Below are 26,986 nucleotides of genomic sequence, written 5' to 3'. Positions count from 1 at the left end.
TATGCTTGGTTAGAGAAAACTATATATATATATATATATATATAATTTATTTTAAAAAGTAAAGGAGGAAAAGAAGTTATTTTCCCTCTATCTTCCCAACATTCAAAAGAAAAGGAACAGAATAAGAGACAGAAAATAGAACAAAATCGTGAAGATATATGGTATTAGTTACCTTCTACATAATTTAGGCAGAGGGACAGATTCTAAATAATACTATTTTCACATTTCTAGACCAATTCCATAGTCCAAAGGACATCTTAGACGTTCTTTTATTCCCACCAAAATTGATGGGTTTTCTTCAATTCAAATTTACATATATTTTGACTAATTTACCCTTCAATTTAATTTACATTACATTTAATACTAATTTAATATGTATTTAATTAGGAAAATATACTTTATTTCATCTAAATAAACATAAACTCATACAAACCTCAATTGTGGAGGTAGCTCGCTCCTTGTCCTGTGCAGGCTCATCAACCTCAAATTTTTGTTGGTGGGAGCTCTTATTGTTTCAAACTCAACACAAGGACAGACGATCCGTCCTTTTCAAGACAGTATGGCTGGTCGGTCATCACAGTTCTAAATACAGCGACACTCCAATTATTAATACCCATACATTAATTCAGTATTCTGGTTATGGCCATAGCGATGTTCCTCTCAAAATTGCAGGCATTGCCATTGGCCTAAGAGCAAGGCCTACATGGACTTGACTGCAAGAACAACAAGTGGCCTTCGCTATTTTATTCGCGTGCTGCACTTGACAACTCAAGTGTGTTATTTGAACTCAATTTTGAGCCACTAACTCGGCTAACGGCCGGTCATAGCGGAAATGGCTTACAGGAGCAATTCCCTGCAATATGCAAACTGAAACTCATTATATTTACTGCTCTACATTTTCCAATCCAACCAAAAGAGTGCAGAAGCATATGTAAGGCATTGCACAGACTGATAGGTTATACACATGGTAAAATTACTAAAATATTTTATCTCTAAACTATAAGAACAGAAACTGCTTGGGGCTTCATCTTAAGTGAACTCTAATTCCTAGGCCATTTGAAGTTCATTACTTTTATATCACTTAGAAGTCAGAAAAATATTAAGATCTACAGACTTGGAAACGAAAAGCATGTTTAGTAATATCAAAATATGTAACTTGATAAAATAAAAAATAAAAAAAATGACAATTACGAACAGGGAATGCAATGTCCTAACAACTAATGTATGGTCAAGAACTTATAAAATATGAGGGGATTGATTATTTGGCCATCGGTTAGTTGTTAGTGTTTTACTAATCAGTAGCAAGGAAAAAAACGAACAAGGTCATTAAGTTATAAGATGGACACTGACCGACAGGCACCAAGGTCCTTGGTACCAATACCATGAGGGAATTATTCGGTTTTGCAGAGATGACTCCGCATTCTTCATTTTAAGTATTGGAAATCCTGGAAAAAGCATATTAAGAGAGTACATTATGGTCAGTATTAATGGCCTATGCAGAATAAATAAACCCGTGGTCAGAAAACCCCATCCACAAGAATTTCATGAACAAAATCTTGAAAGAAACAAATATTAGACTAGTGAGCACATAAAGCAGGATGACTGAACAAAATATCGTCTTAACCGACCAACAGATTAGAGTAATAAAAGAAATATCGATCGACAAACGGCTACATATATATGAAATAAAAAGGTACAAGAAATAAAAATATATGTAATGTCTTGTAATGAGACGGAAATAAAATCATATTACAATGTGAAAGGCATTGCATGTAAGGAAATATTTGGAGATAATCATATAGGGAATGAAATAAAGTAAAAAAATGTATGGATATAATGATATGGAAAAAAATGGCGGGGAAAGAATAAAGTCATGCTATACCTGCTGTTCTGGTTGCAGACAAATAAGACCATCAACTGTTCGCCAGTTCAAGGAGAGCATTCCTGGCCTCATTAAGAGCATCATTTGTACAATAAACATCCGTCACCCATATATTTTGTGACTGCATCAACCCTGGTTCCATCATGTATTCCTTTAACAGACTTCCAACAGCATCTGAATCCAACTGATTCCCAATGAGAGTCTACAAAAGTGCAAAACATATTATACAAACACTGGCCAAGTAAAGAAGACGCTTTACCACGTCAAGGCAATTGATAATTTTTGAGTTCATGGAGCAATGGGATATAAACTCACCCAAATGGCACCAAGGCATGAATTCACTAATATGAACTTGAGAAGACTCTCATCTGCACTGCTGAGAGTATCATCCGAAGCAAGAGAAATATCAAGGTCTTGATAAGAATCGAGGATTGACCCGCAACTTCTCACAATAATTCTACCATGGTTCTTCAGAACCCTGCCCAGATGATAGCTTGCAGTGGCGCGGGAGTTACGATTCATCCCAGTCCATTTTAATGTCCAGTCAATGTTCTTAAAAGCTAAATGTGGAAGTGGATCGTGCAGCCGCAACAAGGCTGCTGCTCTTTCACCACTGGTCCAGCAGTTGCATCTGGATGAACCATCATCTGTGCATGAAAATTTCAGCAGATAGAATAATTATTAAAAGAATTAGCAAGATTTCTCCAGAGATAAAAATCAGAATGGAAGGTAAAACTATGTGACCCAAACATTGTTAAATTATACCAATTTCCAATTGCAAAGGTCTGTGAAATATAAGTTTGATCAGTGAATAGCTTCACCAGAATGAGACCTACTAAATTTCAGAGTTGCATGATATTGATATTTCCTATAAGATATGGAACTGACCCAATATGAATCCAGCAAGAGGAATCTTTACAAGAGGTTGCCTTTGAGACATTTCATCTTGCAAATTGACGTGATCAATGTTCTTCTCCAGGACTAGAAAATTGACAGCAACAACCTGTTCAAAGATTAAAAAATTAAAAAAAACTACAATGAAGCTGTGATCATACATTCTTCATAGGATAAGCTGAGACAATGATTTACATAATTGATCTGGAACATTATGATATTAGTGGAAAATGCAAAGAGGCGGTTCTAAAGCAACAAATCTCATGAGAAATAGTGCTGCCGAGCTTACTCTGCAACGGAACTTTGTTAACTCGCAATGGGAGGAGTGAATCAATTCAGAAAATAGTTGCAAAGAAATAGTGTCTGAATATGAGATAGAGTCGGGATTCTTCTCAATAAATGAATGATCAAGTACACTGAAAGAAATGATATCTATGAAAGATAGCGGAGTCAACATCAATCTCCGTAGATCCCTGCAAAACCAAGAATAACTATCACGTTTGAGAAACGGTATTCCAATAACTCAGTAATCAGAAAGAAGAAAAGGACTATATTATGACAAGATGCAAGCAAGATATAGAGATCATAACACAAGTCGAGATAGACAGTATATTGAAAATTGAGAACATGTAGCTACAGAATATTTTTCAATTATTTCAACATCCACACTGCACCCCCTCCGAAAAAAGCTAGAAAGTTGACAAATCACAATGACCAAACAACTAAAGGGTGGAAAAATGGTACGAAAGAGAGAAAGAAACGATAATGCTTTGTGCATCAAGAACTTATAGTAAATTAGTGATGTAGAGAACAAACTCCAAATACAACAACGTTAATGGTCAGTTCAGTAGAAACCCTGATACATCAAGATGTGAAGCAAAGGTGGTTTATGAATCTAGATCGCGACCCTTATAATGCAGTCCTTCAATTTAACCATAATGGTGTATCTGTTAGAAAACAATCTTTTATCATGTAGCAATGGAAGATTTTATCACGTCATACCAGAAGACACTTTTTGATGGCGTAGTCAGAAGATAGACAAAATAAGGGGGATATGGTTCACTTCTCACAAAATACCCACTCCCATTGTTAGAAAGTACCAGAAGTAAAAAAAAAAAAAAAAAAAAAAGGTCAACGAAGAGGACTAACATGCAGGAGATTTATTCATGAACACATGCAGTGTCAGAGGCATTTTCACAGAATGAAGAATAATGTTAACGGGGAGAATTAAGCATCACCAGTGGAGGAACATGAATATAAATTTGTACAATACCCAAGTTCTAGAACTCGATGGAAGGTTGCTCTCACACCAGGTCCAAATCCAACAGGTAAAGCATGATTCTTCAGATAACCAAAAATTTTCACCTAGAAAATCAAAACCCAAAAAACATTTGGCATTGAAGTGTAGATTGTACATAATATAGGAAAACAAAGTGCAGAGAGCATGATACAGCGAGACATACAATTTGGTCCTCCACCAGAAGATGAATACAAGTGCTTTTGGAACGCACAAAGAATCTGCACTGGCTACCTTCTTTAATACTTTGACATTTTAAATCAGAATCAATGCAACTTTGATGAAGATCATGCACTGCAACAACATGACCTTCCGCAGAGGATAAGTTTCCTTCAGGAAACAGACAGTCAGATCCATGGATAACAGAGGCATGCATGTCCGACGATGTCACATCTCTATAGCAGGGAGAAATTTTGCCGATCTCTTCAGGTCTTAAAATTGGTTGGTTTGAATTTTCTTCCTGTTTTTCAAGATCAAACACCAGAATATCTTTTGCATTTGAAGGAATATGAAGATGGATATCCGAAAAGGATCCATTATGCAAATCAATTTGATCTTCTGAAATCACTCCACCATCACAGATGGGAAAGTCATTGAACTGAGTGTCGTTCGATTCAATGCTATGGAGGATATCATTATCAAAAGTGAATGAGATGCTCCATAAATGAGTACTGGAGGTTATAACAAAGTTTTGGCTGTTGACATAATTGCATTCCTCTATGTTGAATAAAGAATGATCTTTATTACGTTTTGTGATGTAGTAATTGCCAATCTGCAGGAACTGAAATGTTGATGAAAGCATATTATTGCCTTTATACTAATAGAAAAGGTAAAGAAAAAGTAATCTGTATGCGAGAAGGTAATAATTGTGCAATGATAATACACACCTGATATTTCAAAAGACTATCAGGTTGAATCTCTAACAAAATCTGTTGAGCACCTACTCTGGAACCATCATTGCTACTTGATTTGCTTTTTGTGTTGTATAAGAAACCTAACATGTATTGGCTACTATGATCTGAACTCCTAACCGTAGCTGCACAAGAAATTCTGTGATGGCTCAAGTTGCAGCATTTCTGTTCCTCATTAGATCCTTTGTAACAAGTGCAACGACCATTAAGCCTACAGCTAGACTCATCAAAGTCACACACCATATCTGGGCCTTCAAGCCTGCCAGATGGATGGCCAATTTTAAGTCTCTTATCAACATATTTCTGATCATTTGCAGTTCCAGTATCTTCCCTCAGCTGCTTCATTGAAGCCTTTGTTGAATATTTTTTATCTCTCTCAGTAAGAAATAAATTCCAAGGATGGAGGACAGCCTCAACGAACATGCTTGGTGTGTTTGGTGCCAAATGTTTGCCTGGAAACTAGGAAGATGCGCATAAAAACATTTACCAAGACAAATTGAGGGATATAACTTTTTAATGGAACAACTAATGCCACAACTAAATCTTCTCTTTTCTTCTGTCCATAGTCTTATTAACATTGTCAACACCATATGAGCTATAAATTATAGAAACAATGATAGAGGAGAAAAGATAAATTTTTTAAAGAAAAACTTTTCAATTGGATATTTGAGAAGTAAAGCAGTGTCCTTCTGAGTGACAGAACAGAAGCCTTAATTAGAAGTATAAAAAAGCCTCAAATGAAAAAAAAGGTATTGGACTCTACCTTTCGTAACATAGGAAACTTGTGTGTTACTTCTAGAAGGTGATAAGTTCCACCTTCGAATATCTCAATATCAGACCCATTTTCAACGCAAGAATATGAGGGAAGGTTTTTGCAGGTTGCATTTCTGTATTGAAAATAAACATAAATTGCTATGCCAAGATCTCTTTCCAACGAGATGCTCTGAAAAAAACTGCGGCATGAGAATGACTGATTGGTCAAATACTTATCCATTTGTGGAATGCCTTCAATGACCACAATATATTTTGTTACCTGAAAGACCAAAATGGACAGAGGTCACTGCAAGAAATCTAAAATCATCATAGGCACAAACGACAATCACCAACCATAAGCAGCTAAAACCGACCACAAAACTTACCTCATATATGCCATTGACATTCCAAGTTGACGGAAGATCAGGTACCGTAGCATCAATACCTCCAGTTGCATCAACCAACTGCAATCTTCCAGAATACGTGGAAATCTGCATAATTACTGCTTAATTAGATAGGCGGAAGTGCATAGTTTCACCAAAACTATATTTAACAACATATTTTGCATTAATGTACATTTCAAAAAAGAAAAACCTATCTGAACGTGGAAAAAATTATCACAATAAGAACATAACACCCAAAAAAAAAAAAAAAAAAAAAAACGGTTACTTTACTGCAGAAACGGAATGAACACTGATATATGCAAAATCAATTTCATATTTGCATACGGAGCCTTCATTTCATCCTAGTTAAGAATCTAAAACCTCGTTTATGACACTGTAGGTACTCAGCTTTGAAATTTACATTTGAGATGAAAAGAATCAAGACAATTTACCAACCTTCAGACTGCCAACCAGAACAAAGCCAATGTCTTCACTACGATAAATTTTCCTAGTTGTCTGATGAGAAGATCTACCTCCACATGATAGAAGTCTGAAGTGATCAAGCTGGTTGTATTCGTACATAATAACTCTTTTGTTTTTCAACATTATCGCCCTCAAACACGTAAAATTACAATAGAAACTTAAAAGAGAGAGAGGTACCACCTGAAACCAAGAAGCAGGAAATCGTATGTGATGTGACCCTAAAGACAAACTAATTCAGACAACGAACAAAGAAAGACACATTGAACCTAAACTTACAGTTTCAAGGCTAATGTTCCACGGTTCACTACCACAGCCACATGAATCATGCTCGTACAGCTTCATCATTGATCCATGCTGCCAGTAGAAACAAAGAATAGCGAATGGTATCAAAGAGTTACAAAGACAAAGAGATCATTCATTCATCATGGAACAAAAATAATTTGCTTACCTGATATCGGGAAATAGATGAAGGTAAATGCGATTTAGCATACATTTGAACCAGTCCTTCTTTCTGATAAACACCTTGCACCAACAAAATGAGCTCACGAGGGAAGTTCGTTTTAACATAAAAGGGCAACAGTCTGGGAGCAAAGTGCGTGAATTCAGTGAAAGAATATTACATGTTTTGATCCCAAAATTTCTTTTTCTGATAAAACACCAGCAAACATTTTCCGGAAAGACGAAATAAGAAGCAATACCCTGAAACAAATCATCCAGTCGAATAAGTCACCTAGATAGAAATCAACGTGCTTCTAGGCTATATAGAACAGAAAGAACTGAATACCATAGTCTAGCCGAAAAAGGTAAGGTGTCGATAAACTTCCCCAGCATAGACCTTGACTGTGAAAGGACGTGACACCTGCAGAAGTTTCACGTATCCAGTGCAAATTTGGTGATCCAAAGGGAATGCGTTGCAAACAAATATTTTAAAGTAGCATTTCCATTGTGAATAAATGAACCTTGGAGGGTGGAAATAATGAGAAGGCAAACCGTGGTTGCAAAATAATCAATATTACGAATAAAAGCAGAGGGTATAAACGAAAAACCAAAGGTAAATAGGACACTAAAAAACCGAATTACAGACATTAATTTCCATGATTCGGCACAAAACGCAATCCGTAACAGATCAGACAAACAGAAATGATGAAGATAAAAATAGATAAAGCTACTCACTTGGTTTCCAATGGAGAAAATTGCTGCACGAAGATGCTAGTTTTGACACAAGCACCAAGTATAAGCAATTTCGACCAAGGAAATTTAGGATTCACAAAGTGGACATTCCGCACAGATATCTACAGAAAAGCAAAAATTGAATAGCATTACGAAAAGCATGCCTGCAACCAATTGCCTTAAATTGAACGTTAGGAATGACTTACAATGGCGCCCGCCCTAAGACTATGAGGTGGAGAAAGGAAATGATCGGTCAACAAAAGCCAGACTCCGTTCTCAAGCTCAAGAAGCATTCCTTGCATATATACTCCATTAATTATACCCGTGTATGATCCACATTCTCCCTTCCCTTTGATGGCATTTGTCTTACATGGAAGCCTTATTCGAGATAACCTAGATAGATGGAGAGAAGAGTTCTCCGTGCTGATATACATCAAACAGGACTCGGCCTTACCGATGGAGACCTTCTTCTTTTTCAAACCCCCAAAAGTTAAGGCTCTTCCCACAAATTTCGTTAGAACAGGGTGCCAAGATGACGCTGAGCCGCAAAGATACACAACCGTCGGTTTGACAAATGAATGAGTATTAAGTACTCGAACTGAATCGTCAGGTAAACTCATCGGCTCCCTAGAAGTACATGACCGACACTCACAGATCATGATTTGAGCCATAAATCCTCGAATATTTTTCAAGCCCGCGGTTGAATCGGACTCCCTGCAGCTCTGCAAATTTCTCAGGCCTACTGTACACGGAACAATAGTAACTGGACCAACTGACTCTAATACACCACAAAGGCAGTGCCGAAGCTTTAACTTATTGTTAGAAGTAGGGTAAGCACCTATATCCAAGAGAACTGGATCGACGTCGGGGCATTGAGGAAGTGCCCTGCCCGGGGAAAGAAAGTCCCATTTTATAATTTCCAAGAAACCGCCGGCTCTTCTCAACGGTATGAAATTCCAAGATAAGACCCGAATTTCATTTCCGATCACTCGAATGTCGATATCAAGTATATCACAGCAAATAGTACCCGAACCATCAGTGAACTGAAAGCAATTGTTGCTGGGACATCGACAGGAAGACTTTAAGTTGGACGGCCCGCAAGCATCGGTAGGAAGATTCAGGGTTCCAATGATGATTGCTGGATGTTTCAGAGAAGCAAGAACTTTAGGGCTAGGATTCGATTCCGCAGGAGATGAGAAGGTTGATGGAACAGGCCTTGGATTTGATTGAAACAATTCTATCGGGAGTGAATTGCAGGAAGAAGATTGATGAATATTGGAAGTTCCAGAGAGAGGAAGACCGCGTTGGATTAGCTCAGCAATGGTTTGAATCGTGACATCCTCCATCTCAAAGGCTGTTCCTCTTCCTTCCGTGCATTCACGATAGGGGAAAGCGGGAGAAGAAGAAAGCGTGGGAACTGGGAATATAGCGGGAAAATATGAAGGGAAGCGCTTTTAAAGGAATTCCAAACAAGACGTCCAATCCTAGGCCGGCCCAGGTCCAGCAAGATCGGTACCTCGGCCCATTTAGGTTCATGTGTACAAGCCCAATGGTGGTCCAAATAAATCTTGAGCCCAACCTAATGTGTTTTCCTTTGAAAAACTAATGATAAAATAAAATAACTTTGCCTGTGCTCAATTTCCATTCAATTCTCTTGATTTTTTTCTAGACATATTGTTAGGATTATTATTATTATTATTTGGGGCTTTATGTATTTTTAAATATATATATATATATATATATATATATATTTTTTTTTTTTTAATTTACAAAAAGAAAAAAGGAACGAACGAAAACTACTGTAAATAGCAGAAATTTCCAAGACTCGTTTGCTTTACAGAATTACAAGAGTGGGGCCAAAAGCCCAAAAAAATCCCAAAACTATTTGGATTAGCAAAGGCACTCACTTAGAGAACACATATTTCACACGGCAAACACTACAAGAAAAGCAAAAGGTTAAGTTGAAGGAAGCATGTTCCCAGGTTTCCAGCCCCATGATTCATTCTTCCATGAACATGATAGATAGAACACTGCAGAATTAACCATGAAAATTTGGGGCTTTCAAGGAAGATACATTCAGCCCATTCTTAGATTCTTGAAGATGAGATGTACTGCACTTACTTCTGTTGGATCATGGCATCGCCAAGTCATTTAGACTGAAACACTTCTTAAAATCTGAGTTAAATTTCAACCCTAGATTTCATGGAAAAGTGATCTGCCCACGTTTGCGGTCCCAAAGGAGCCAGCCTATGCTGAACAAAACCACAGTACAACGTGGTGACTGCAAAGAAATCCGCCACGTTGAAGAGCTGTACCATATAACAATGTGCAGTAAAGGCACCAAGTGTTGACAAATAATCTCCAAACAGAAGGTTCTGCGGCACTAGTAACATCACTGAAACTAATTCCAGAAAATGAAGGCAAAGCACCTGGATTAACCAGCCTTGGAGGAAATATCAGAAAAGATGTTAAAAATTAATCCGTTCTCCCCATAAATGTCTTCCCGAGTCTGGAAGATACGGTTTCAGAGCTGGGGGCAGTTCTCAAGTTTCCGCTATCAGACATGTAGAAGTAGCTATAGTTTATTCTCGTAACCAAATCTGCTAAGTGAGGGAAGTGTCCCACATTTAGATTGAACGACAAGACCTGCATCGAGCATTACGCTAGCATATTAAATATGACCACCTACAATATTTATGTGTATAACGTAAACATATTATCTACTGTATTGATATGTAATAGGGAAGTTCACCATAATCCATCGATTAAAGTTTGGCTTATCAAATAATGGGGTTTTACATAAAGACACCTAGCTTTCTCGTTTTCATCAACTTTTTTAACATTTCAATTGTAAGGGGAGAAAATAAAGGAGGGTATAAACTCACTCTGAGGAGGAAAGCGATGCAATCATCAAATTGTTTCTCAATACGGTCGACCTCCATTTCACACCGAGCCTTAATTGCGGAAACAGCTCCACCACTACTCAAAGTTTGCTGCACTGAGTAAAAATCTAGGGCCAACCCAAGGATAACATTGATTCGGCTAGCAATTAGAGCCCACTGTTTCAAATGAGAGAATTAAAACCATTTCAACGATTAATTATAACGAGGCAGCACAGCACATAAGAAGAAATGTAGAGTAAAATACCGACCAGCTTATCTGGAACCACAAAGCACTGTCTATGAATCGACAGCAAGTATGCCTCATGCACCTCTATAACCCCATCCAAAGATTGTGCAGCTGCCATACCTTCACAGAGTTCTCGCCATGCACTATGATAGACCTGCAAAAAGAACCTTGGTTAAAAATTCACAACCTGGTATCGTTTGATCAATCATAAGGTTTACAACAAACATGTATAATAAGAATGTTAAGCATAGATTTTTTTAATTATTCAGCTTCAATTAGAAAAAAGAAAAAGAAGGATAAATTGAAATATGATTATAAAGTAAATAAATAAATAGAACTGTGGTTCAATGGACAAATTTTTGGTTTGAAATCCCTGAGTGCATCACAGTGCAACGTGCTAAGCTAATGCCCAAAAGATTCCAAGGCTTAAAGGAGTGCCAAATAGGTAATTTCAATCAAGGTGAAATCCTTACTCTGTCCATTACATATTGGTGAAAGGCATCCACAAAATGGAGGAGTTTCTGTTCTACCAGCCAGTGGCGCTTACAATTGTTTACAACAGTGCCTTTGCCCTGAAGAGAGAATAGCCATTAAAGTTAAACACACTTGAAATGTACTCATCATGATTGATCATACAAATTGCGATTGATTTATTTGCACTGTAAGCAAGAAACAACCCCAGAAAAGAAAAATAATGTGGATCAAACATAAAGTAGAAATATAGGAAAGAACCTTCCACATCCAACGCCTAGTTTTGTCGAGAACAAACTTTGCTCGCTTAACCTTTAACAAGAACCCTGTCACCTATATAAATGAAACATACAATTGACAACATAAAGAAACTTGAACAAAAACAAAATTACACGTGGATTAAACAAAAGTTGAGAAGAATGACCTGATTATACTTTTTAATTGCCTCTGTGTTGGCAATAAGTTCAAGTGGCCAAGATACCTGAACAGTCAAATTAAATTTGAACACATTAGATGCAATTCAGAGTAAGAGACGAGGCATAAAAATAAATTGAAAACCCTTTGTGGGAAAACCTTGTATGTAAATTTAAGTGAATCAAGCCCATCCATTCCAAAGCCATGTGCAGAGCTTTTATGTGGGGTCGACGGTGGTTTCACTAAATTAGAATGCTCGTCACCATCCAAAGAATTAGTTTTGACAATTGACACCACCAAAGAATCTGGTGCACTTAGTAGCATACCATCAGAGGAGTTTCTTACAGATTCCTGAAACAACATACAGACTAATCTTCAACTTGCACAACCCTCTGGCATGTACAGTAAACATTACACTCAGAAGAAAAGAACTAAGATTGGGAATTTGGGACTCAACATCGTTAAGAAAAGGGTTTCATTGTTCTGGTCCATAACATACCTCAGAAACGTTAGGTTGCATTTTTGCTATCACTTATCAAAACCATGAGAGACTATTCAGTAAATTTAGATTATGCAAACAAGATGGCCCAATTGGGGGAGTGACACTTTTGGGAAGAATAAATAATGATATACATGGAAAAATAAAGATAAAAAAAACTGCACCTGTAATATAGTATTCAACTCAAAATCATCATCCCACGTTTCTCCCTTGTCCAGTTTATTAAAAATTACAGTAAAAAAATGCTGCAGCAGATCGCCTGAAAACATGTGTTATTACCAACAGAATGCAAACAAACTGACAAGAAGAAATCATGATCGCATAATAGTATGCTTAACAAATACCTGATCCTAATAAATAAATAGCACGTAAGACAGCTAGTTCATCCATCAATCTCCATTCGTTCATCAACTTTGACAAAACACGCTTGCCAATGTAGTCCACCTACAGTACTTATGTTCAATTGATAATATCTAAATATCAACCACAGACAGTATAAATCTTAAGCCCGGTTTAAGAGATTCAAAGATCTACCTGCTGTCTTAGATATACAACAAGGCATTCTTCCATAATGACCATCATAAGTGGCATTGTCCTTGGCACAGTATTTGACATCCAGCTTAGAACCCTTGATGGAAGAGTGCTATTCTTCTGGAAGGGTAAGAGATCTGAAATATGGAGATCATCCTGTGCCAATAATGAAATTAATATTGAAAGAAACCCAAGTTGTAACAGCTACAAGCTCCAGCGCATAATTAAATCACAAAAGGAGAAATACCCGGAACTCGGGGAGAATTGTGGGAAAAGGAAACAATGTCTCGATCAGTTTTGCTTCCTTTTGAAAATGAACGTGTTCGTATTTATCAAACTGGAAACCAAAAGTAAAATCTGTCCCCTTTGTTTCAGAACAGGATGCGTCCTCATCACCAAATATTGCCTTCAATAAACTCTCATCATTTAAAGGGGGCAAGTTGAAACATCTAGACAGGTTCAATCTTTTCCAAACATTTGTGTTATCTTTCAGGATTGTTGTACACACAGTCATAACTGGATTTTCAGGGTGGAACGATTCCAAGGAGCATAAACAATTTTTCATATCAAATGTAATATTCTTTTCTCTTTCACCAATGAGCTTATTCGCATCCTTGTGTCCAGACTTCAAACAGACACTTCTTTTCAGCGCCAATGCATCGACCAATAAACTATACCAATGTTTTTCTTTACATGCTGAATCACCAATGCCATTTGTTACTTCAAATTTGTTTGTGTGGGACTTGAATAAGGAATCCGTCTCAAGTTTATAGTGGTCATGTTTCCAGAAGTATCTAGATATGCGATCACCATCACCAATTAGAGCTGCCAATGACAAACAAAAGATTTCTGACAAGGATAGCCTTGCCAAACTTCCTCCATAATCAGCACTACCATTAAACTCATCACCATATTGTTTTTCTGATGCAGGAGACAATGTTTCATAAACATGACGGATGAGCTGCAAAGACTTTCCAGCAGCAACTATTGACTTAGCTATGTCCTTCATAAACAGGGGACATGCTATAGAGCCTCCAGTGTACTGGTCTTTTCCCTTCAGCAAATGAGATAGAGAAATAGATTCTCTTTCATTTGCTTCCTTTTTAATTGATGAAGAGAGCTCATCTTCCAACTTCAGTGATCTTAAAGAGTAACTCTTCTCCCAAAAATCATGTTCATCAACTGAGACTGCTTCATTAGCATAGAAGAACAACTGCAAAAAACAGAATTTAGACAATTATTTACAAGGCTGAAAAGGAAAACAAAAACCATAAGATTGCCATGCACTTGGTCTCAAAGAACATATGCACCATACACTAACTAAAAAACCTAAGATTGCCATGCAGATGAACCGGCATGGAAAATTCCATAACAGAGAATTTGTACGTCCGAGTGGAGGATGTAGCAATTAAGATACAAAAGTATAAACAAGCATAAAAAGAAATCACGAGAAAGTTTACCTCCTCAAAAGGATCGTCAAGTATTCCTTCAAAAACCCAGGAATCAAGCTCCTCAATATACGGCAATAAACTTCCAACAAATATATGAAGCAGCATTTGGTAAGTTTCTTCCTGTATGAATAAAAAATTCTTAACCCAGACTGTACGAGTAAGAACAAGTTAAAAAATAAAAAATAAAAACTCAAAGTAATGAATTCAACAATAGTTCTCTCAACCTGACCATTTTGTATCAGGCACACTTCATCAAGCTTCTTGTAAAGGCTGTCAAGGACATGAACGGCCAAATCAGCAGTGGTAAGTGCACCACTAGATTCAAAGAATACTTTGGGAATGGCTTTGTGGACTATTTGTAATAAATATTCAGCACCTGAACAAAGACTGATATCAAATAAGTCATCGTTAGGAAGTGCTGATGCAAGTGCATAAAAGATTGGGTGAAGTTGGGTGAAGTAGGGTGAAAGAAAGTATCGCCAAAGAGTGTATGACCAAGAAAAGAAAACGAAGTAAAACCTCGATAAAGAGCCAGCTAAACCCATTAAAGTAGGAGTGGTTCCAGAGCCAGCATCATGAATTTTAATCTCCTCCTTCAATACTGAATCTCGCAGCCTCTGCCCAAAAGAAAAAAATAATAATAATAATTATTCTTAGTTCCATGTCTATACTACGCCAAAATTTAAATCAATAAGGTTTCTAGGTCGAGGAGCGGAGGGAACAATAACAATGACAAATTAACAGCACCGAATACATACCTTCAGCCAACCAGAAACAGATGTAACAAACGCCCTTAAAGTAGGAGGAACGGACTTTGCGGTTGTATTAATTTCTTGTAATACGAGTTGTGTCAACTGAAGACATGTCGCTGCGTACATAAATTGGTTGAGAATGGCAAGAAGGCTAGATCGGGAGAGGTGAGAAACATATATCCCACTTTTAGCACAAAATTTCTTCCCACTACAATCCCAGCTAAAAAGGGAACCGGAGAATCCTTGCAACATTTGCAATACACCACGCACCTACATGAAAAGAAATACGTAGCTAAACTAAAACCCGCGTTTGAAAATCAGTTTACGATAACGTATGCCATTGCTGAATATCGATAAGCCAACACACCAGATCAAGCTCACTCGTCCTCAAGGAGGAAATTGGCGCTGCAAAATGTATGCCATTGCTGAATATGTCACTGATGCTATCGATCAAACTTTTACTCTTCCTTTGTTCCATCTGTCAGAACACGAGTTATAGAAACAGAAAGCACCCAGCGAGCATATCACTCTCAAAGTGCAACAGGATTACAAAATGTGTACAGACAGCTGCTACAATTTCCTCGAAAAGCTTCTAGCATTATCAGGAAGGATGAGGACCAGGCAAGAGCTTTAAACATGAAGAGAATAGTGTTTTTTCCTCAAAGGAGGCATAAAAAATGTAGAAATTCGAACTAAATTTTATAGCAACATCCTCGTGGAGAAAATTCAATACATTCACATCAAAATTAGGGTTTACCTAATTCCATGGGAGTTCGACCTCTAGTGTAATTGGTCGAAACTGGAAACTGGAAACTGCTGTCTGATTCTTCTCTTTCGTATGCTTGCCAGAGACTGTTGGCTCACACTCTCAACGGAGCCTCTACTCAGTGGAGCTTGCTGTGGTGTGATTGAATTTTGGCTCCAAATATTCTTCAAACGCCGCCAAACAGTTTTCATACAGATTTTGCACGGAGTGGAAAAATGGGATCGACGCCTGGAATTGGTCTTTCTGTTGGGCCACTTATGGGCCTCCAAACTTTCAAGCCCACTCATCTTATGGCCCACGAGTGGACTCTTGCCACGTAGACGGAATTTCGACAACTACATTGTAAAAAATAGTGTTTAGATTAAATTAAATTTAATCTCTCATGTTTTGTTTTTTAGTTTTAGAAAATAAAAATGAATAAAAACAGAGACAAATTTGAGAGCAAATTCGTATTAATTTTTTTTTTCTTTCAAATTTGTTCATATAGTTTTCACAAAAAAGTAATATTTAAAAAAAGGGGGAAAAATCGGTCAAGGTCTTCTAAAAAAGTAATATTTTAAAAAATAAAAAACTATATACATATATATATATATATATATATTTCTTTTTCTTTGACTAAAGATGATACGTCCACTCTGATATTGATGGCCGCCATTCTCATTGTCACAATTACAAATTAAGACCCAAAAAATGAACGCAAAACGCTCAAACACAGTAATCGTTGGAAGGATTTCGTAATTTCGATTAATACTGGTCGGAACCGGAGTTTAAATAACGAAGAGCTTCAGTTCCCTCCCCCGCCATAACTTTTTCTCCAAAAGCTGCAACAATGGCGGTTACAGATTTCTTCGTTGGAGAGATAGTCACCGAGCTTCTCAAAATGATGGTACAACTTTCGTCAAAATCATGCCACTGTAAAGCGATGGCAGCTCAGATCGCCAATTCGCTTCAGCAAATTTTGCCGATCATCGAAGAGATTAAGTACTCGGGGGTTGAATTGCCCGCTCATCGCCAATCTCAGTTAGATCGCTTCAGCGAGACTCTCAGGAAAGGCATTGAGATTACCGAGAAGGCTCTTCAATGCAGCCGATTGAACATTTACAGAAACTTGCGGCTTGCGAGGAAGTTGGAGAAGCTCGAAAAGGATATATGTCGCTTCATTAACAGCACCTTGCCGGTGCATATACTGGCCGATGTGCACCACATGAGATTCGAGACCACCGAGCGGTTCGACCGGCTTGAAGGAGTTTGGCTGGAAAGGCGGCTCGAGTCGATGAAGATTAGGGCAGACGGTCCCGTAGAGGGAAGGTGGTGGGCTGAGGAGGCGTTTATGAGGGCTCGGGAGGAGGAAAGGTTTGAGACTAATTCGGTGAATATAGGAATTGGGTTGCGTGTGGGCATGAGAAAATTGAAGGAGCTGGTGATTGGAAGGGACGATTTGACGGCGGTTGGGATTAGTGGACTTGGGGGTTCGGGGAAGACAACTTTAGCCACAGAATTCTGCAATGATCCTGAAGTTCGAAGTGAGTTGCTTTTGTTTTGTTCGCCCTTTTCTCTCGTTTTATGTAAATGTTACTTCGATTTTCGTTTCAATTCCAGTAGTTTATACCATATCTGTTTGGTTTTCTGACTTTCAAAGTGAGATGTTTTTTGTTTTTTCTTGCCCCTTTTTCTCTCCATTTTCGTTTCAAAACTAGTATTTAGAAGTTTCTTGTCAATGAAGTGAATATCCGTTGAGTCTCCCTTGGATACAGTAGATTTAAAAGGGCCGATAGGTACTTCCTTTTGGTGTGAATTTCTGTGGAAAGTGTTGGCTTCTTTTTGTAGGAACTGTCGGATTCTAACTGCTGTTGCCTGTTGCTTGTTGCCACCTTTCCAGGACACTTCAAGGAGAAAATTTTGGTCTTGACGGTGTCACAGTCCCCTGATGTGGAGCAACTGAGGAGAACTATCTGGGGATATGTAATGGGTAGCGACAGTGTCTATTCTTACGATCGGATTGTACATGGGAGGCCTGCAAATTCAGCTCTTTTGGTTCTGGATGATGTGTGGTCAATCTCAGTTCTTGAGAAGCTCATTCCAAACATATCTGCCTGCAAAACTCTAGTGGTTTCACGATTCAAATTCACTGAAGTTCTTAGAGCTACTTATGAAGTAGAGTTATTGAGGGAAAGTGAAGCGATTGCTCTGTTTTGCCATTATGCTTTCGGACAACAGTCAATTCCCCTGGCTGCTAACCATAACTTGGTTAAACAGGTAAGGAACAAAACATTCCTTCGTTCAAGTCATTTGTTGCCAAACAGATTGGTTGTTTTATTTCACTCATTTGTTGGCAAATTTTCTTACAAGGTTGTGAATGAATGCAAATGCCTGCCTCTAGCTCTTAAAGTCATAGGAGCGTCTCTCAGAGAACAGAGTGAGATGTTCTGGAATAATGCAAAGACAAGGTTGTCACGAGGCGAGCCTATTTGCGAGTCCCACGAGAACAAATTGCTTCGAAGAATGGCTATTAGTATGGAACATCTCTCAAGTAAAGTGAGAGAATGTTTCCTCGATTTGGGATGCTTTCCTGAAGACAAAAAGATTCCTCTTGATATTCTCATCAATGTTTGGAAGGAGTTGCATGATCTTGACGATGAAGAAGCTCTTGCTGTCCTTTTCGAGTTGTCTCAGAAGAATCTCCTTACCCTGGTTAAAGATGCACGGTATCGACCTAACTACGTTACGTCACTTATTTAAGTAATCGTTACAGACATCACGACGATATGTCCACTAAATGCTTGATTGGTGCAGCGGTGGTGACATCTACAGCAGTTATTTCGAGATGTATGTCACTCAACACGATGTCTTAAGGGACCTTGCTCTTCATTTCAGTAGCCAGGAGAATGTAAATGACCGCAAGCGATTACTGATGTCAAAAAGTGAAATGCAACTTCCAAAAGAATGGTCAAGGAAATCAGATCAGCCGTTCAATGCTCGACTGGTTTCAATTCACACAGGTAACTCATTGTTTTCTGTCAAAGAAAGATAGACTTGTAAATATAAGCATCCAAAAATATTTTTTAGGCAAAGAAATACAATGTCAAATTTTATGGTTATAAACTTTTTAGGCTGCGTTCTTGAAGTTTAAGCTCATTTTCATTACGCATTCATGCCATAGGTGAGATGAAAGAAATGGATTGGACGCAGATGATATTTCCTGAGGCTGAAGTGCTGATTCTAAATTTCTCTTCGAGTGGATACTTCTTGCCACCGTTTCTTTGCAACATGCCGAAGCTGAGAGCACTAGTTATGCTAAATAACAATGCAACACATGCAACTATCAGCAATTTCTCAGTTTTTTCTAGTTTGATCAACCTGAGAAGCATCTGGCTGGAAAAGGTTTCCATTGCGCAACTATTCGATGCTTGCGCCCCGTTTAAAAATTTGAGGAAGATATCTCTCGTCTTCTGCAAGATTAAGAACAGCTTCGACGAGTCAGCTGCAAACGTATCTCAGATCTTCCCGTTCCTTTTGGAACTCAAAATCGATCACTGCAACGATTTGGTTAAGCTACCTTCAAGCATTTGCGAGATGCAAAGTCTCAAGTGTCTCAGTGTCACCAATTGTCATAGTCTAAGTCAACTGCCTACCAACTTGTGGAAGCTGAAAAATCTACAAATCTTGAGACTTTCTGCTTGCCCACTTCTCACAACTCTACCCCCAGGCATTTGTGGACTTTCTTGTCTAAAGTACATTGACCTCTCTCAATGTGTTAACTTGATCAGCCTTCCTGAAGAAATTGGTAAGCTGGCAAACCTTGACAAAATTGACATGAGAGAATGCTCACTGATCAGGACGCTACCCAGATCAGTTGTGTGCTTGCAATCTCTCTGTCACGTTATCTGTGAGGAAGACGTCTCGTGGCTGTGGGAGGATTTGAAGAGTCATATGCCTAATCTGTACATTCAAGTCGCCGAGAAATGCTTCGACTTAGACTGGCTCAACGATTAATAGTCAGCTTGGTTGCTGATGTTTTTTCTTTTTATGTACATAACCTTTTCTATTCTCAAAAGTAATTAATGATGGAAGCCTTTAGAGTTTGAACGCTTTATGATCCACTCATCAAATCTCTTGGCAAATTCCAGAATTGCTTTATCAGATCCATCCAATGAGCAGAACTTGAAAAATCAAGGTTATGGATGTATTTTAGTCCAAATGAAAGTAGATGTGAACAAGAAAAAGGTGTTCCCTTCATTAGCAGTTGCTAGGAAACTCCAAGTAGACAAATAGAAAAATTGTTTGCTCCATGGCAGCTTCCAGGAAACTCCCAAGTATAAGACTTTTGAAGGTATTACAGATATTGACGAATTGGAGGTGTTATAGGGGTCTTCTTCAACCAGTTTCCATCAGGGAACAAACAGAGCCCCACCCTCATCATTTCGTCATTTCCCACTCACTGGTTTACAGGCAGGGCTGTCCCACGATTTGTCTTCATCTGTTTGTTGTTCTTGGAGAGATAGGAATCTTTGAAACCTCAGAAAGCGACTTAGGACCCTCACCCATCTTTTACTATTTTGGACTGAAAAGGACTCTTACCTGAAAATCAATCCTTTTAGGTAGAGAATCATCTTTTCAAGTTAAAACTTTTTGTAACGGTCTAAATTCACTATTAGTGAGAGGTTTTTACACTCTCGTAGTGGCGAACGTCCTCGCTGACTCCACATCTTACAAGGAATGTTTCGTTCCCCTCCTAATCAATGTAGAATCTCACAATCCTCCAACTATGGTATCTCACAATCCACCCACTTGGGGGTCCAACGTCTTTGTAGCACACCGCTCTACGCCTGATTTAGATATCATTTGTAACGGTCCAACTCCACCGCCCATTACGTGTCGTCGCCAACCTCGCAGTTTTTAAAATGTGTCTGCGAAGGAGGGCATAGCTCATTCCCTCGTTACATTGACTTATTAATTAAAACTGTGGATATGTTAGATTCAAAGGCAGCCCTCTCCCTTTTGTATTTTGTAAGTGGGTCTCTTCCTCTTTGCTTCTCTTCTTATTGACGAACAGATAAAGTCATCCTCAATGATGGGAAGTTTCCTTTCACATTCGCTTCCCCCAAATTGCTTCTTAAAAAAAGAGAAGAAAAAATGGGTTTTTGCTTCATCTCATAATCCCCATTACCCCAAGACTTCTCTGACGCTTTCACATTTCCCTGCAAATTCGAGCCTTTTCCCAAAATACCCACGTTTGAAATTTGTTCATTTCATTGGATTCATGACAAGAAAAAAAGAAGTGGAATCAGTAAGAAAAATCTCTACATGTTGTTTGGAACATATCTGATTTCTCAAATTCACTTCTATCAGATACAGAAAAAGAACCACTGGTTAAGCTGTATAATTCGTTCATCACAGTACTATAAACAAACATGAAGCAAAGTAATCATTTTCAGTGGAATCTGGTTGGTATATACTCGTTTATCCTCAGAGGAAGGCCGTAAAATTCGTCGTTTCTAACATCCCCTTTCTTGTGCTGGAATGGTTTCCACCACGAGACTCCTCGGTCGTTGCTCGATGGCTTTGCATCGAGCGTTTGGTCAAGCAGTGTTCCGATAATTATGGCGACTGTCGGGGCAGATGAGAAAATGGTGTTTAGGATATCATTGAACTGCATAAGAAATGAAGTGTTAGAGGATAGACAACAGTAACAGAACAGAGAGAGTAGTTAGTGAGGGGTCTTTTTTGTGACTGACCCATCCACCCGCTGTTTGAACTGGCCCACTACCGTCTCGTGAACTGCTCGTAACGAAATACTGAGGTATCGAGATGCTGAGGAACAGGGAGAGGCCAATGATGTAAAGGTTTCTCATGGAATTGTTGTTGGTGAATTGCATGAATGAGATCCCTGTAGCAGCTGCAGTTAAGAAATGCACAGAATCAGCAAAATTTCGATCGATACGATGAGAACCGAAAACTGCGGAGATGTGTTTTGTTAAGCAATTACAGAGAGAAAGGACTCACCAACAATGCCGAATAAAACACAGTATATGGCGCCAAATATCGGTAAAGGAATGGATGCAAAGAATGCACCAAACTTTCCTGAAAGATGAGGGAAATATGACGATAAGCGAAGGATAATATGTCGGGACGATTACCGCAATTGATAAAAGAAAATCAAACGAACCAAATATGGAGAAGAAGATCATGAATGCAGTCGATATCTGCACAACCCTCCTGCTTCCTATGTGTGTGAGTCCAAGAAGGCCAACATTTTCACTGCAACATCATAACCAGCCAAGTTAGTAGAAGCATATTCTAATATTTGATTTTCAATGGAGAAGAAAATTTTGTAATGAGAAAAGCTCCTTACACAGATGCAGAGTTACCAGCTATGCAACCGAAAATTCCCTCGACCAACAGGCCAATGCCCTGCACGACACGGAGACTCGATGGATGGCACAAGTTCGTGTAAATAAATATGAGATAGAAAAACCATGGTGTTTTACAATTATACCTGCAAGCCGATACTCCGGTTAAAAATGTATGCTGGAGGTGGTGTAGCGCCTGAAAGCCGTGCTGCTGCAAAAAATGTCCCAGTTGACTGCACTAAAACAGAATTTAAACATCAAAGACTTCGAAAGCTACTCCAGAATTTAGCTTTTGATCGACTTGAAAGTTGACCTCAGCAGACGTAACGAGTGTAGCCCCCATCATGCCGAAGACATGGCTTGCACGAAATATCGGAGTACCCCACTGAAATGGATAAGGGACTCTAATCCTACACATAGCACCAGTAGAGATTGTTTCATTAAAAGAGTAGGAAGACAAGTTCCTAGGACAATATAAACACTACAAAAGCAATTCAATGATACCCGGACATACCAAGGGGCAGATGACATAAGGAACGCGCGATCTGTACGGCAGCTCTGTTTAGTCACCTCCCGGACATGGTTGTAAGCCCCAGCTACAGTGAGAATAGCAGCAAAAGCCCAAACAAGAGTAATGCAGATAAGCAGACCAAACCTCTCAAGTATGACATCAACCCGCGGATGGATACGCCTCAAATACTGAAAAACCGTACACATTGAATGAATTAAAAGAAACAAAGCACTGATACGAAAGTCTAAGAGAATGCAAATACCTGCTGGCCGACGACAAGGAGAATCAACATGGGCAAGCCAATCTCCACACAATTAGCAAGCTGCACATAGAACAAACCGCATATTCATACTTCTCGCTTGATCACTTACATGCATATCAAAGGGTTCGGAACCTTACCATTGGGAAGCCTCTCATAAACAGACCAAGACCAACCACAGTAACCAGAGGGACAATAACTACAGGAGTAAAAAGTCTGACAAAAAAGAGGAAATCCATGATGAGAACAAAAGAATTTCCAGCGTTCCATGATTATCGTTGAAAATAGTCGTTAGAAGAATTAATACCTTGTGAGATGCCCCCATGCCCTACTAAATCCAAGTATAATATTTATTATTGAAGCAACGATCAACGACCCTTGGATGGTACGGACAGTGTAGGTAAATCTCTGTGAAACACATCACATACAAAGGGATTACATTCATAAAATCTAAAACAACTTGATACCACAGAGTATAAGTTAACCCAAAGTCAAAAAAAATTCAACAACAAATAAGACATGGCTTAGATGGAGAATTGATGGCGACCAGTCGTTACCATAAGAAATGGGTTATGATATGAGCTTAAAAGGGGCATCACTTTAGAATTCAAGGGATCCTTTTTCACATAATTCTATCGCCACTCTGTAACAGCTCAAGCCCACCGCTAGCGGATATTGTCCTCTTTGGGCTTTCCCTTCTAGGCTCCCCCTCAAAGTTTTAATACGCATCTGCTAGAGAGAGGTTTCCACACCCTTATAAAGAATGCTTCATTCTCCTCTCCAACATCACTGATGTGGGATCTCATGTGGACGTGCCAAAGCGGACAATATTTGCTAGTGGTGGCTCTCTCTTCGTTAAGTACTATACACAGAATTGTTTGAACAGTGTGAAAGAATCTGAAAGTGCTTTTCGAGAGTAGCACTTCCGAAGAAAACACTCATCCAACCAGCATTCTTCAATGAAAACAATAACTAAGTACTTCTTCCAAAAGGATCCTATGGAAGTTAATCAATCAGGAGTATGCAAGGTTTGGGTTTGACCATAGAAGAGTAGTATGAATTGTTAAGTCATTCTTCAAACCACTGAAGACATGACAGTGGAACAGGTAAACAATGCCACTCAAGAAACAGGTAAACATCATATACCTCATGTTCACTCGAAAAGGTCCTATCAGAGAAATCATTGATGATTGAAAGCACAGGTAAAATGAAAACCAACGACGACCGCATCACTGTCGGAAGTCTTGATCCGAGAGCTGTCTGAAGTAAAGTGTTCAACCCCGCAGTAAAGAGCAAAGTTTGAATCACTCGAGCTTTATCACCCTGTCAACATTTACAACTTATCAGCACTAATCAGATTCGAAACATGACAAAATGGTCTGTAAAGCTTTGGTTTTGACAAAGAATACTAATTCATAGCTCACTCACAGGGGTGCCGCCCATTCTAGGCACGAGGGTAGTGGCAATAAGAACTATAGTCCCAAGCACCACAATATAGTGCTGAAAAGCCAGCAAAATAGCTTCAGCTGCAAAATCCAATCGGTCCAAAGCCCTTTAGAATTGGAAAAAGTAAGAACTACCACATAGATGAGTCGAGAAATTTGGATTAAAGCTGAATAAGATCGGATGAGATTTTAGAACTGAACTCAGAACCTCAGAAGAAAAATAACACAAATCAGAACACTTTAAGCTGAGTAGAAACAAGTGACCAAGGTGAATCGGAATAAAGATCAACAAAAAAGAACCCATATGGAAATAATATTAAAAAAAAAAAAAAAAAAAAAAAAAGGAATAACCAAATCCTGCCTTGAGCTTAATCTGATATTTGATAGAAAAAAAGGAACCCCCAGACATAAAGATTCAAACTTTTTCAGATTTCCAATCAAATTACAAAAAGAAAAGGTTACACAAGAGGAAAAGAACATGACCCATAAACCAATCAAAGAGAGAGAGATAGAGAAACTGACGCCAAGAAGGATTGGAGTGGATGCAGTAGTGCAGCTGTTGAAGTTGCTCTGCCGGAGTCCAAGTGGGTCCTCGAGACAATGCTAAATTCGGCGGCGGTGGGGGCGGAGTCACCGTCGCCGGCGAAGTATGCTGGTGGGTGGTGGCGGATTCCCCCATAAACTAATCTTTCAGCAGCTTCTCTGTTTGGGGTTCTTCACAAGTAGCAAAAAACTGCAACTCTTTTAGCAGATCGCCGACGCTGGGGGGAAACAGAGAGAACAAAACAAAAACAAAACAAAACAAGAAGAAAAGAAGAAGAAGAAGAAGAAGAAGAAGAAGAAAGGAAATTGGAAGGCAAATTTTCTTATTTTAATTAAGTCATTAATTAAACATTATAAAGTCCACTAAGAAAATTAATGAGTAAGGCGTTTTTAGTGATGAGAGCTGATAGAAGAAGGAAGTTCGGGATTACATTAAACTTGTCGTATTTACGTATAAAGCCGTCGGGTTTGCCCTCCATTTTGTATTTATTTACCACTGTACCATCTCCTTTTTTCCCTTATTTTCAAGTTTATTCTTTTTAACTTGTAATCTTGTAGCTAAAATATTAATATTCTTGACAAATTTAAAATTTACAAAATTAATTAATTAATCATTTTATGTCCTCTTTTTGGGCTTAGACATGGCTTTATGACTAGATTACTTCCACAAAAAGCAGATAGGATAATAACGAGGGTAATTAAATTGCAAGTTGGTGAATATTTTAATTTTCTAATACTTGAATTTTATTTTAATTTTTTCAACTTTTCGAAAGATAAATTTTGTTAATAGAATATGATGTAGATGATTTCAAGTATGGTCAATTTTTTACGGAGATGAATTATTTTATTAAAATTAGAAAAGAAGGGTTTGGTGGCACATTTGTAATAGTGTAGAAAAAGTAGGGAGACATGCGGGAATATGGCGTAAAAGATAAGGCGAGGGAGGGTTGGGAGGATTTCAAATTTCGCGCCAGCCACGTGAGGGCCACGCGGGGAGTTACGGGCGATCCGCCATTCCCATAAGATATAAACATGGGAGTGCAATAAATATAAGCAGTGAAGTATTTAATTTTTTTTTTTTAATTTAATTTTTAAAATTGGGTTAATAATTTGAAGGGAAAAAAAAATAGAATAATGGCACCGACCGCAGTGGCCCATCTGGAAATCTGGCGAAATAGGGAGCTTTTTTAGGGAATTAAATATAAGTTTGTGCGTTGAGTCACATGGGTCAGACCACTGAAATCAGAGCTGAGTGGGAATTTGACGTGGCGGAATCCTGTACCTGCCGATCTCTCCATATTAATGTGTATAACGGTAATATCTGCTACAAATTTTGGTTTCATTTGTTTCAATAATTGTACCCGGTTTTGTAATTATTACTGCTCTTTACCATTAATAATGCAATCAATTAAGCTTCGTAAAGACTCATACGGCATGTTTTGGTTTTAATTACTCCCACACTTTTTTCTTTTTCTTTTTCTTTTTTTTTAGTTCTCCAATTCTCGACCCTAGAGAAATCAAGTATTCACAGAGCTTTCAGAATGTGAGTCATTGATGAGTTTGAAAAGTTGACATCTAAACTTGAGATTAGACCGCTAGCTTTTTAGGCTTTTTCTTCCCAAGTTTTCCCTCAATATTTTAAAATTGTAAAACGTGTCTACTAGGGAGAGATCTTCAGACTCTTCTAAGGAATATTTTGTTCTTCCCTTCAACTGATGTAAGATCTCACAATCTCACAATCTACCACCTTGAGGGCCACCGATGTAAGATCTCACAATCTCACAATCTACCACCTTGAGGGCCACCGATGTAAGATCTCACAATCTCACAATCTACCACCTTGAGGGCCACCGATGTAAGATCTCACAATCTCACAATCTACCACCTTGAGGGCCATCGTCCTTGCTAGCACATGCCCTGTGCTTTGACTCTGATACTATTTGTAATAATCCAAGCTAATAAATATTGTATTATTTGAGATTTTACTTTCGAGCTTTCCCTCAATATTTTTAACACGTCTATTACATAAAGATTTACACGTATTTGTGGAATTTCACGTTAGAGGAGACAATAGATGTTGCGTTGATTTGGA

At 38.4% G+C, this 26,986-nt stretch overlaps 4 protein-coding genes across 8 annotated transcripts; 1 reads left to right on the top strand and 3 right to left on the bottom strand.

The window, feature by feature from the left end:
* Positions 1-224: 224 nt before the first annotated feature.
* CTC1 (conserved telomere maintenance component 1) lies at positions 225-9,185 on the bottom strand. Of its 5 annotated transcripts, none has more exons than XM_087125056.1 (18): positions 7,980-9,185; positions 7,777-7,895; positions 7,388-7,462; positions 7,224-7,302; positions 7,052-7,114; positions 6,880-6,957; positions 6,577-6,783; positions 6,124-6,228; positions 5,748-6,017; positions 4,961-5,443; positions 4,240-4,854; positions 4,050-4,141; positions 3,066-3,249; positions 2,771-2,885; positions 2,198-2,529; positions 1,883-2,084; positions 1,351-1,445; positions 225-867 (listed from the first exon to the last, which is right to left on the bottom strand). In XM_087125056.1, the coding sequence occupies exons 1-16, from the start codon at positions 9,117-9,119 to the stop codon at positions 1,914-1,916; spliced, it is 4,128 nt and encodes a 1,375-aa protein (XP_086981182.1). In that variant the 5' UTR covers positions 9,120-9,185; the 3' UTR covers positions 225-867; positions 1,351-1,445; positions 1,883-1,913. The 5 variants fall into 5 exon arrangements, with proteins under 5 accessions (XP_086981182.1, XP_086981181.1, XP_086981183.1 ...); XM_087125055.1 differs by having other exon boundaries at positions 225-853; XM_087125057.1 differs by having other exon boundaries at positions 225-853; positions 1,382-1,445.
* Positions 9,186-9,556: 371 nt separating this feature from the next.
* LOC111797175 (uncharacterized) lies at positions 9,557-16,003 on the bottom strand. Its single transcript, XM_023680110.2, has 17 exons — positions 15,778-16,003; positions 15,388-15,498; positions 15,027-15,290; positions 14,788-14,885; positions 14,493-14,655; positions 14,278-14,388; positions 13,065-14,030; positions 12,821-12,973; positions 12,631-12,730; positions 12,451-12,545; positions 11,947-12,138; positions 11,798-11,854; positions 11,635-11,706; positions 11,376-11,474; positions 10,925-11,056; positions 10,659-10,832; positions 9,557-10,419 (listed from the first exon to the last, which is right to left on the bottom strand). Exons 2-17 carry the CDS (start codon positions 15,496-15,498, stop codon positions 10,249-10,251), a joined length of 2,958 nt encoding a protein of 985 aa, XP_023535878.2. The 5' UTR covers positions 15,778-16,003; the 3' UTR covers positions 9,557-10,248.
* Positions 16,004-16,436: 433 nt separating this feature from the next.
* Positions 16,437-19,879, top strand: LOC111797573 (putative disease resistance protein At4g33300). Its single transcript, XM_023680620.2, has 5 exons — positions 16,437-17,309; positions 17,666-18,042; positions 18,136-18,491; positions 18,580-18,785; positions 18,947-19,879. The coding sequence occupies exons 1-5, from the start codon at positions 16,616-16,618 to the stop codon at positions 19,777-19,779; spliced, it is 2,466 nt and encodes an 821-aa protein (XP_023536388.2). The 5' UTR covers positions 16,437-16,615; the 3' UTR covers positions 19,780-19,879.
* Positions 19,880-21,074: 1,195 nt separating this feature from the next.
* Positions 21,075-25,273, bottom strand: LOC111797292 (nucleobase-ascorbate transporter 3). The gene is made up of 14 exons (XM_023680268.2): positions 24,874-25,273; positions 24,335-24,432; positions 24,053-24,229; positions 23,214-23,314; positions 23,047-23,122; positions 22,910-22,969; positions 22,651-22,835; positions 22,450-22,546; positions 22,283-22,369; positions 22,139-22,197; positions 21,953-22,044; positions 21,790-21,867; positions 21,522-21,682; positions 21,075-21,436 (listed from the first exon to the last, which is right to left on the bottom strand). The coding sequence occupies exons 1-14, from the start codon at positions 25,028-25,030 to the stop codon at positions 21,218-21,220; spliced, it is 1,647 nt and encodes a 548-aa protein (XP_023536036.1). The 5' UTR covers positions 25,031-25,273; the 3' UTR covers positions 21,075-21,217.
* Between the last annotated feature and the right edge of the window lie 1,713 nt (positions 25,274-26,986).

This window comes from Cucurbita pepo, chromosome 6, assembly GCF_057944985.1.
Source record: "Cucurbita pepo subsp. pepo isolate OVF chromosome 6, ASM5794498v1, whole genome shotgun sequence".
Taxonomy (NCBI): Eukaryota; Viridiplantae; Streptophyta; class Magnoliopsida; order Cucurbitales; family Cucurbitaceae; genus Cucurbita; species Cucurbita pepo.
This window is presented reverse-complemented; position numbering and strand designations above follow the sequence as displayed.